The sequence below is a fragment of the Chrysemys picta genome, unplaced genomic scaffold (genome assembly GCF_011386835.1).
Source record: "Chrysemys picta bellii isolate R12L10 unplaced genomic scaffold, ASM1138683v2 scaf216, whole genome shotgun sequence".
NCBI lineage: Eukaryota > Metazoa > Chordata > Testudines > Emydidae > Chrysemys > Chrysemys picta.
Genome location: NW_027052923.1, coordinates 66,669 through 78,663, shown reverse-complemented (window position 1 = coordinate 78,663; position 11,995 = coordinate 66,669). Strand labels below are relative to the sequence as shown.

The following is an 11,995-nucleotide window of genomic DNA, read 5'->3' as shown; positions in this document are numbered from 1 at the left end:
ATTGATCACTCTCAAATTACATTAAAAAAATTGTTACTAGAATGTTATTTAGGTTGCAAAGTCCAGCACCTGAAAGTAACTCAGTTGCCCTGTGCAAATTATTCTGCCCACTTGTGCATCTATCCTGTGGCAGTGAATGAGACTAGGATCCTGTGGAAAAATTAGCATGTGTTCATAAAATTAAAGACTATTACAATACATACACATAAGGTGGCAGATTTAATGTTGTATGGACATGCATAAAACTAGCATTCTTAACTTTTGAGTGACTGATGATGGAACCTGAATATTATTCTTTTAATGTATTTTAATGTAATTTCTTAATATTTTTAAATGGAAAAAAGGTAAAAACAAGTTATGCACATACATCAGCAGAGTTCAAATCCCAATCCTCCAGCACCACAGCATAGACATACTACTTGAGCTACATGATGAACTGCTTAACTGGCAGCAGCAAAGGGCTGTTATCCCAGAATGGAGATTGACTGCTGGGTCCAGCTACTGGGTCCTGGTGGTGGCCTACACCTGTCAGCTCTCTCCTCCCCCAACCTGGGAGTTGTGTAGCACTAGTCCCATGGTGTGGGGAGAGAACAACTGCTGGGTCAGGGAGGCGTTCGTCAAAGATCAATCAGACCCAGTTTCTACTCATGTGTTACACCCAAAGAGGGTGTAGGCCATGAGGGCCAGATGCTAGATTGGAGGAGGGGAACCCAGCCCGGCTCCCTTGTTTCCCGCACTACAGGTTCTCTGATAGCTCCCAGACATTTCCCCTACAATGTCTGCTGCTGCAGGAGTTGTGGTTGTAAGCTCAACGTTAGAATGTTGGTAATCAAGTTATTTTGAAATGGTGACAAAATTTTCCTGATGAACACAAACCAGAGAAATAGTAATTGTTAACAGTTTATATCTCAGCAAAAGCTGAACAAAATTTCATAGTAAAAGGGCACTTGTATATTTTGAGGTTATTCCCCCTGTTGAATATGAAAGGGCTATTGTAAGATAGGGAGGTGAGAGTTTCTGAAAGGAAAGATTTATATATAATAGAAAGGGTTAGGCAATCTAAATATAGGAGTTCTCCTACAACTACTTCCTTTGCATGCGGGCACAATGTACCAATGACTGGAGGGCATTCAATAGCTGTTTGACCAGCTCAGAAATTCCACTTATTCCTGAGAAAACAAAGTCCAGGTAAGAGCCCTGATATTCCTCAGAATTAAGTAGAACGCTGCAGCATATCAAGTCTGTCTCCCCATGGCTAATGTGAAGAATATAAGAGTCTGTCATGGATTCCCAAAAACTGGAAAAGCTGCAGTATTAGGAAATTATTTTTTCTTAGTTGTGGGATTAATTAATTTAAATTGTCCATTTTGTTAGCCTAGTTCCATAGCTCCACTTGCTTCCCACATACTTCTGAAATGCTGGACTAGTTGAGATACTACATCCTCTTAAAAATAAATGGTGTGCCTTAACCTTCTATGCCTACTGAAATATAAAATCAGGTAAAAAAATGGCCATTTTTAAAGAGACCAAATATTTTGAATAGCTAGCTTTAAAAAAAAAAAAAAAAAAAAAAGATCACTGCACCGCTGATCATTTAGAAAAACAAAATGGCCAAAACTTCTGTAGATTCTACAAAAACAATGTTTAGTGCTCCTTTTGATTGCTAGTCAATGGATTACTTATACACTATTCCTAAAATTTTCTTGACACAAATGACATTGCTCATGTACAAAGATTTTTTTGGCAGGATATAAGGCACCATGAAAGTTGAAGCTGTTAAGCAAAATCAGCAATTTTAAGATGCATAGAAAAAAAATCAATGTTCGCTACATGGAAAAAAGACAAAATTGCTAGAGGAAATCTGTCAGTATGCTACAAAAGTATAACAGAAAATTAAAAGTAAACACACATTAGAAATTCCTTACAAAGTCAGAGTGGTGGCATGTTTCTCAAACTTCAGGACTTCATCCAGGAACTGGTAATTCTTGAACACTTCTGCATCAGCAAGTCTAATACAAAGGGGATTTCTTTTAGGGGTCAATTTTCCCATTGATACAAGAAAGATTTACATATGCAAGTCCATTAGCATTAATGGGAGTTACCCACATAAATCCCCTTGCAATGATAGGAGGAAAGACCCCATACTCTGCAAAGATCCAAGTTCTAATGATTACCTGTCAAATGGCCCTAAGCATCATCATCACCAGAAAAAGCAGACATAGCAGATTCTTGGTGGAAAATACTTCCTAGGAAAGAGTAACTGATTGCTGTCAGAGATCAGGCAATACAACACCAGGAAGGAAAAGTGGCATCAAATTGCAGGTTTGAATATTAAGGGTTAATCCCATTAACCAAAGTTAAAAAGAAAGTACTCATTAAAAAAGGAATTCAAACATATCAAAGCACTTGTTAGAAAAAAAGGTGTGAATATTGTATGAGCTCCAAGGTGCTTGAAGGATAATACAGCTACTTGTTTAAAAATTCAATTAACCTTATCTTTCTTTAACTTGATTTATTAATAATCCCACAGATAAATTGCTGGTTCTTAAAAAGTCATGTTATCTTTTGAATACGTCTTGTCTGACAAGCCTTAAAAACTACTTCAAATAAGCCTAACCCTCACTTTGTAGGCTTAAATCATTTAATTTGAGAACAAACCACAGTTCAATACATGATTTCCATATAATAAAAGAACATCAACAGTCTTGTCTATTCCTATTCCAAGTGAGCTATTGGGTGCTCAACTACCACAGGAAAAAACAGTTAAGATTTCATTCACTATATGAAGAAGACATGAAAAGAGTTTTTAGGCAATCAATGTAGTGTAAAATCATAGCTTATGACTTGTAAGTTGCACAGCCCTTGTTTTAGCTAAAAATCAAATGTGTAATATACAAACCTTTTACTTTACATTGACATGAATGCATGAAATATATTTATTAAGTAAATTTCTTAGGATGCACGTAAATTTTAATCACATCACAAATAGCAATGTGACAATAAACGGACATTAAACAGTTCGGCAAAACTTTAGAAGCTAGCAGTAAAGTGCTTTTCTTGCACAACTGAAAGAAAATACAGAAAGAAATGCACGTGCAAGCAAACCTTTAAATTTCAAACAACAAATGTTACTTTCTTGTAAACATAAAAGATGAAAACTCAAACATGATTCCTGTTACTGAAAGGCAAATAGAAACCAGGTTTTTGTCTGAGTTCCTTTACAGATTTGTAAATGTTAACTATAATTAACCTACATTCATGCTTTTTGATATATACATAGGAATGGTAGCTGAGAATGAAAAGGCAGGCAGACTATTTGTTACCATCTGTAATTAGCTGCTTAATTGCAAGCATACCAAGGATCACTATTATTTAGCAATCAAAATGGATTTCAACTACATTTTTTCTGAGGACTTTACAATTAACAGCATGATGCCTATCTAGTAAAAACAAATGTGACAGAATGCAAACATTAACACACATTTAATAAATGCAATCTGGATATTGTATTATGATGCACAACAGAAAATAGTGTTCTATATTGTGTTGGCTATGTTGTAAAAAAATAAATAAATCGACCTTTATGGCACAAAGCCATCTCCAAGGCAGGCACATTTACTGAAAAACTGTAGAAAATCCTAGCTGTATTAATAATTTCAGTCAATACCGGACATCAATTATTTGATGGCATTATTTGTATTGATGTACAGTATTTAAAACATTACTATAATTTGCTGTATAATGATATAATCATATCTAAGCTTAGGTAGCAGTTTAAACTCTGACCATCATCAACATTTGTTCACCGTGTATATGTATAGATATTGGTGAATTATACTGTATATATTTGACTTCAGGTAAATATTTAGATTTTTTGGTAAAACTTCCACCTCTCAAATTTCACTTTTTTGTAATTTAAAGCCCATATGTACTTATTTCTTTCTTTAGAGTGTAGAATTTCAAAATATTATTTAGAAGAGAGGTGAAAGCCTATTTACTATCATTAACCTTTTCAAGATTTTTCTAGTTTTGTAATTCTGTACACAAACCAAGTTTATAAATACATTTACAAATTCTCTTGTATAAATATGCTTTATGATTTATCATTACAAAATGCATAATTTACAGCTATCTCACTACTTTTAGATGCATTATCTGGGATGAAGACAATTGTAATTATAACCAGTCCAACATTTTCCCTTCAAAACTATGGCCAAAAATTTCTATTTTAACTATTTAAATTGCAAACCCTTATGTACGTGCAAGTTTGGGGCCTTAATCTTGTTTAAACAAAATATTTACAGAGACTCAAAAACATGCTGTATTTCTGGTGGTTCTTAATTATGTAAGAATAATTTTAATTAATTTAAGTAAATTTAAGTAATTTTAAGTAATTATATTTTCTTCCTGACTAGACTGTAAAAGTCACTGGCAAATATAGATAAATTCTTGACACCAATCAAAAAAGGAGTGTATTAAATGTTTTTAATGTTTTAAGTACTAATATACATGGTTTCAATTGAGACCAATGTATTTATTATATACAGTTTATTTCTGCTTAATATGAATAATGAACCTATGACACCAATTTCAAAAACTAGTACAGAATATTTTTCATAAGCAAAGTAAATGTGATATTAGCTATTCTAAAAGCAGCCTTCAAATGAAGGACTTGTATCAGCAAATATAAAAGTTTATCTGCTTGAATACCCTAGAACTGTCAATAGTGTCTAATGTTCCCTCCTTTTATGCAATTTAAAGGAGGGAAAGATTTTGGGGCAGATCCTCTGCTGGTGTAAATTGAAGTCAATATAGCTATTACAATTTACATCAGCGGATGATTTGTCCCATTGCCAATTCTATTTAACTAACTCACAAGTTTTGTTGCTATTGATAATCTTGAAGTGTGTCTCTGTTTGTAAGGTGGAGGAATCATTACTAAAAACAAAGTCTTCTCAAGGAAATTAAAATCAGATTTGAAAATGAAATGTTTTATTTTATGATTCTGGATCCAGCTCTGATAACCTCCCTGTGACAGGTTGAGTATTACTCAATTATAAGCAGGCCCATCGAAATCAAATGAGGCTTCTTAAAAAGTAAGATATTATTCATCCTAAGTAAGGAGATGGTATATAATACATACAACTGCTTGTACTACTCCCCGCCCCCGACTAAGTCAAACTCTTCCACTGAGATGATAGTGATACTGGGTTCAATCTCAGTACATTCTATTCTTTATGATGTTCTTCTGAAACTTTACAGCTATCTCCATCACTGCTTTCCTTGGGCGAGGGCTCTGTTTTTATATTGGATGAACTACTGAATCCAGGGTCTTCTGGCTGAGCCCCATCTCCATCATAGATTATATCTTCTGGATTTGGTGGTGGTGGACAGAATTCTTCCTTAGGAAACATTTCTTGAAAAAGTGTCTCAGCCTATTCAAGGAAAACACAAAAAGTTAACTTTAGGTTGACGTTTAATATATTGCAGAAATATTTTACTGACATTTAAGAATAAAATTCTATCATTGCAACAAACTATAATGATCATTTGACAGTATTACTAAAACCAGATCAAAATCCGAAAGAAAACCAATGGTGTGAAAAGACAGATTCTGTGGTTTTTAGTTTCTCAGCAATTGTTGGTGCATTCTACAGTATATTGCAAATGTAGCTTTCATTTACAAATTGTATGAATCTTTTTCCATTGAGAAGACACACCTGGTTCCAGCAAAGGTATGAACTTTACCGGCCCATTGGAGCCATTAAAATGTTAACATTTAACATAGATCATCTATCCCCCCAAATACCTCCTTTTTTAAATTAAAAACTGCAAAAAAATCATAGCTGTATTGCTTGCATGTAGGATTTACTACTGATGTTTTTCTCATTAAATTCATAGCTCAATATTAATTACTATTACTGTAAAATGTACTATTTTTGTTGACAAATGTATATGTAGTTTTGCATGATTTATTTTTATATTTTATCAAAACAGTTATAAATGCTTATATATCTATAAAGTTTGTGTTTGTATGCATGTGTACCCAAACATACAGACCACCTCTCTGAAAAAGGTGTCTATATACATAATACATTATATTTTAATAAGAATAAAGTTGCTATAAGAAGTAACACAATGATTTCATTATTAAATAATTTATTCCAGACACTGTTAAGGTTCAGTAATTAAGTACTTAAAAGTGACAGTGTTAAGCTGTCGACTGTCACAATGATTGATGTTAAAAAAATGCTTACTGTAGGAAGAATCAGGACACATGCTATAATAATGCATGGATTACAATAGTAAATACACTACATTCTGGGTAAGCATGCAACGGCAAAGGAACAGTAATTCCTGCAAATCATACATTTTGCATAGATTCAAGATCTCGGGGACCAGGGGCAAAATCCCAGATAGCCATAGCTATGCAAAAGGTATCATTACTTATTTTATTATTCTATTTACATTGCTTTTCCCAAATTAAGCAATGAGCGGATTGCTTTTCCCAAATTAAGCAATCTCCTTTTATAGGCCATTTAATGATTCTGATTTACAAGGAGAGCTAAGGAGTCTTACAGTTTGAGGATTATTGTTTAGATAACATCAAATGATATACACTGTACAGACAAATTGAAGACAAGTTCCCTGTCCCTAAGAGCTTACACTCTAAGGCAAGTGGATCTGGCACTAGCACAGTCCCACAGAAGTCAATGGGGCTCTACAAGAGCACAGGGATCCACCTGAGTGCATCTCTTTGCAGGATCAGGGTCTAAATAAAATCTGGAATGAGATGAGATTTGTACTCTCCACTCCCACTTCCCACCTCCACCTGTGAAATTAGTGGTACTCAAGGGATTAGTGGTACTCAAACTGGATTTTCAGCTTGGAAATGGAGACTGAAGGGGTCTATTTATTCACAGAACAGATACAGCATGGACAGCGGCAACAGAAGATTCCCCCACTCTCTCCTTTCAATATACCTCATCCTGATGTGTGTAGGCATCACTTCAAGAGATTAGAGGATAAACTTAGTTTCTGTGCCCATCCGATCACTGGCATTTGCACTGGCCAACAATGAGGTCAACCAGTACCAACTGCAGAGGTGGGTTTTGTGGTGTGGGTGCCTGTCCACTCAGGAACTGTTAATACAAGTCCACATTAACCAAAGAGCCTTTTAATGATGAACTTCACTCACCTCTGACCAGCAATGGATTTGAACTGAGATGAAGGATTCCATTACTAAGCTTCTATCTAAGTGACACAGACTCATTTCGGTATCATTGTAAAATTCTGGTTTCCCTAATTTACATTTTTTCTCCTATTTCAAAACTGTTTTCCATTACAAATCAGGAATATAGCATGTCTAATACACAAATTCTATTTTACAATACAAACCATGCCTTTTCAATTTGAAAATCAGGCAAATTGATTTTTTGATTGGAAAAAAAAAATCCCAAACTCTGTATATCAAGTCTCAAAGGAAAATTTTAAAGATAAGGTAAGAAAACATTTTAAAAAAATCTCCAGCATTTCTATTTTAACCCACAGCAAATCAACAGTTACTCTGGTGACATTGCTATGATGAAGAAAATGTAATGGCATCTTACATTTAAAGAAAAACACCAACTAAAACAGACCAACATTTGCAATGCATCTGCCTTTGATAGTCAGTATCAAATTAGCCAGCAAATACCCACTCCAAAACTTGGTCAGATAATTATGAGATTGAACATGGACAGCATTTCTCAGTATGCTATGTAGGACAGCATGACTTTGATTGTAATTGAACAATTTAATAGTACAGAGTGCTTTCAGGTTTACCAATTTAAAGTGAACCGTATTCAGTTAAATTATTATTGCTTATTCTGCATGATTTCAACAGCCTCTTCATTACAACACTTTGGTATTCACGGTAAGTAACTGATATAGTAAATAGTTTCTTTGATATTTAGTGGTTACAGGTAACAGCGTTCCAATCTGTAAATTTCTAAGTTAAGCACCATACACTATTGTGTAGAGAAACTACAGAGATATTGTAGTTTAACAACCATTACACTGTTTAAAAAAAAATTAAAATGACAATGTACTGTATAGTTTTTTTTTTTTTGTATTCTGGACATCTACCTTTAATAGCTTGCACAGAAGCTATGTAACCCCTTTCTATTTAATAAAATGTATACAGAATCCTGTGGAACTAACAACAGGATGAAATACAAAATGACCAATAAATTTCATAAATCTCAATACTTCCAAATACCACCAGTTAATGGGGAAAAGGCATGCAGTGCCACAAATGTTGACAGGGTCTTTAGTGCATACTATTAACTTGAGATGAATAATATCTTACGCATTTTAAATACGGTGCTGGTATATTATACTAAATATGAAACCTTGGCTTCAACCACCACACTGACCTACTACACTATAATTCATCTATAAACAGTTTATGCTGTTGAACAAATAAATTTGGGAGCCAAATTCTGCCCTTGATTTAAACTCAGAGCTTCTGTTGTCTTTAGAGGGAGTTCCAAATAGCACTAATTCCTCTCTTTAGCCTTATCCTAGAGGGAATTAAAATATCACATCAGATTAAAACCCAATATGATATACTAGAAAATTAACCAATTAAAATTTAGGTTAAATAGCCTGTTTACTGGATTTTTTTGGCGGTAAAATCATCTGCAAAGAAACTGTGGTACTGTCAGTCATATAGAACATACTAGTAGTTGTACAAAAATCAGACCACCACCATGCTAATATAGCATGTTCCCTACAGTAAATTTTCTAGCACTTTTGTTCTATGCAGTTTAAATGTATCCTAAGTGAGGGAACTTCTACCATTCCTAGGAAGATTAATCCATAGCCTCATTTTCAAGAAGTTTGCCTTATGTTCAGGCTACATTTTCCTAGTCTTAGTTTAATCCCATTACTATTTCTAGTAACATCCCTATGTTTTGTTCTAAAATATTCCTCTCTCCCCTTGCTGTTTAAATTCTTTATGTATTTGTGAACTATGTTCCACTGAAAGCTAGTCATTGCTTAGGTCAACTAAATATATTATTTCCATAAATCAACCCTTCCAGCTTCTGATCATTTCTTTGGCTCTTCCTCTGAGCTCAAGCCAGTTTACAAATAGCTTTTCAGTGGTCACTTGCCCAGAAGAGAATACATACTTTTAGTTGCAGTCATTTCAGAGCCACATAGAGGAACTACAGCAACTTGAATTTTTAAATTTAAAGAACAGCAGTAGTTTCCAGTTACAGTAATATCACTCACATTGAAATGGAGTTGAGGGGAAAACAATGATGGTCCTAGAAAAGGTGGTGGATAATAGGGTGTGGACGGAATGGTGTGGACATGGTATACCACAGCTCATCATTGGGTAAAATGTGTAATATGCCCAAAATTAACTTTTAAATGTAATTTAAGCAGCTTTTAAGTGGAACTCAGTTTAAAATGGTAAAACAGTTTAAAATTCCCTTTTAAACAAGTCATTTACAATGTAACAGTGCTACCCTAATGTTTTGCACTATTTCTCTCTGCATAATCCATTATCCTCATAGTATATCCTCTTGGGAAGCAAAATATTGCCTTGTAAAACAAAGTGAAGGATACTATTAGCCCTTAATTATACTGTTCTGACACTAAAGTTCAGGCTGTGTCAGCCATTCCATTATAAAACCGTATTTTAAGGGTTTATACTTGGCCATAAAAAACAGCAGCTGGATAAAAGTTTTCCACTCATGTTCTCTGGCCAGAGCCACTTAAAAAAAACAACTTTTAAAAAAATATTAGATTCACTTAACATTATGTAGGTGTAAAAACCGTTTGTGTGTGCTAGCACTGAAAGCACTCATATCATGGTGATAAGTGCAGTATATAGGTCTAAACTGCCAACCTATCTTACTAGGGTGGATTCTTGAAGGGAACAGCAAAGAGGAGACACCTTTGAGGGTCTTTTTTGGGGTGAGGCAGGGCCTGGACACCAAGATGATCCATTCTTCCTCTGCTGCACAGTAGTAGGGAGAGCAGGCAAAGAGGAACTAGGTGATATAGCAGTACTTGAGGGGCATCCTACCTGCAGCCTGGATGATTGGGCTGCTGTTTATTCCACCCATAGTTAAGGTTATTTCCACACCTCTGTGCTGCTCTGATAGGCAAATTTAGATTTGCCTAGTAACTTTTTTTTTTTTTTAAATCTTCTCCAAAGCACTGGGAGGTCATGTCTTCAGCTGAGCATCGGTGTCATATCTTTTCATAAAGCAAACAGAAGTTACATAACTACATCCATTGTACTTTGAAAATTTACTCTACAGTGTGAACTCTACTTTTAATTTTTTCTGGCTTTTCTTGGTTAGTGCTGCTCTCTTCTCTACAAAGACATCAGAATTCACCTTATTCTCTTTATTCCCATTGCCAAAAAAATTGCCTGTTCCCTGGTTATTTCCCTATGTGATTACATCTATCCTGTGTTCTTTCGTCTTCCCATCTTTCACCTGTAATATAGCCAAAAATCTTGATACAAGGATCATCCTTTTCAGTTATGTCTGCTTTCTTGATTCTCTAGCTTCCCTTCCCCACCCCCATTAAGTTTAAACTTTCCCTCTATTATCAAATGACACTATAGCTCTGTCCATGTCTAAATTATGCCCCTATCTTCTGTTATAACCCAGTGTTCCACCACAGTGTCTTCTAATGATCCCTTTCTTTTTCTCCCACTCCCACTTTCAAGTCTTCCATATTCAGAGAATATCAAGGTTGGAAGGGACCTCAGGAGGTCATCTAGTCCAACCCCCTGCTCAAAGCAGGACCAATCTCCAGACAGATTTTTGCCCCAATCCCTAAATGGCCCCCTCAAGGATTGAACTCACAACCCTGGGTTTAGTAGGCCAATGCTCAAACCACTGAGCTACCCCATCCCCCTTATTATTGCACCTTATTAGCTGGCTTCCTATGAGCCCCAAATTTTCAACAACTTCTCTTCCAAAAAATTTCTTAACAGTCACCAGTTCTATGAAGCACATTACAGCTATATTGTCAATGCACTCTGTTTGTTGTTTTATAATGTATTGTTTTATACCCAGCACCAGCTGAGGCCTTTAAACTGAAAGCTCTTCAACCACAAAACTGAAAAAATATGAGTTCCCTTACCTGTTTGACAGCATAGTCATTTCCTAATGCACAATCTGGCCCAGAACAGACATAGACATTTGAGGGTAAACAGTCATATGAATTCCTGTCAATGCCTGAAGAATCTCTCATGTTGAAGTATACTGCCCATAGGACTCTGGGCTTTTCCAGTCCTCCTCCATTTTCAGACTCTAAATGGCAAGAAATGTTTTCAGTGACCAGCATTCAAATATAATAAGAGACCTGTATAACTCAACATAATAAAACAGTCAATTCAGTTATTAGCATGAAATTACTGTAATAGAGTGTAAATATATACATTTTAAAAGGCACTAAAGCATACTGATAGTGCTTTTAATACATTCTTCTTATTATAAGGTTTCAAGAAAGGAATTTTCTAATTAGCCACTTAACATTTTAAATCTTGCTGGATTATTACAATTTTTAACTTTTGAATACATTTTTTTGTTAAAGTAAAAAAAATTCAAGTTAATTTGAATCCAACATGCCTTATACTGCTCCTGATTGACCCCAGAAGAGTCCTCTTACAGTATGTGCTAAACTGACCACCTCATTCTGCAGTTGCTGATTTTGAAGTTCAATACATTTCCCAACCCTTTTCACTAACTGCTACAACAACCACGGATAACAGAGAACAAAAATAATAAATTACTCCAATTCAGGTAGCTTAGTCATTCTATTTTGCCTTTTTTGTTGTGTTGTTGTTAAATGGAAATCAAAGGTGAATTTATCTATTTATCTCTGTTTATCAAAGACTGCATGTTATTCTTAATGCACGGGAAACCACCAATTTCTATTTCTTCCTCATTTACTATCTGTATCTTCTTCCTGTTACTCAGTA

At 34.9% G+C, this 11,995-nt stretch overlaps 1 protein-coding gene across 1 annotated transcript in view; it reads right to left on the bottom strand.

Moving 5' to 3' along the window:
* Positions 1 to 295: 295 nt before the first annotated feature.
* LOC135978333 (rab proteins geranylgeranyltransferase component A 2-like) overlaps positions 296 to 11,995 on the bottom strand; it is a 49,080-nt gene continuing 37,380 nt past the window's right edge. Inside the window, exons 6-7 of the mRNA XM_065579283.1 lie at positions 11,155 to 11,324; positions 296 to 5,435 (exon numbers count right to left, since the gene is read on the bottom strand). Of these exons, the coding sequence (XP_065435355.1) occupies positions 5,229 to 5,435; positions 11,155 to 11,324 (377 nt within the window). The 3' untranslated portion in view covers positions 296 to 5,228. The remainder of the gene's footprint in view (positions 5,436 to 11,154; positions 11,325 to 11,995) is intronic.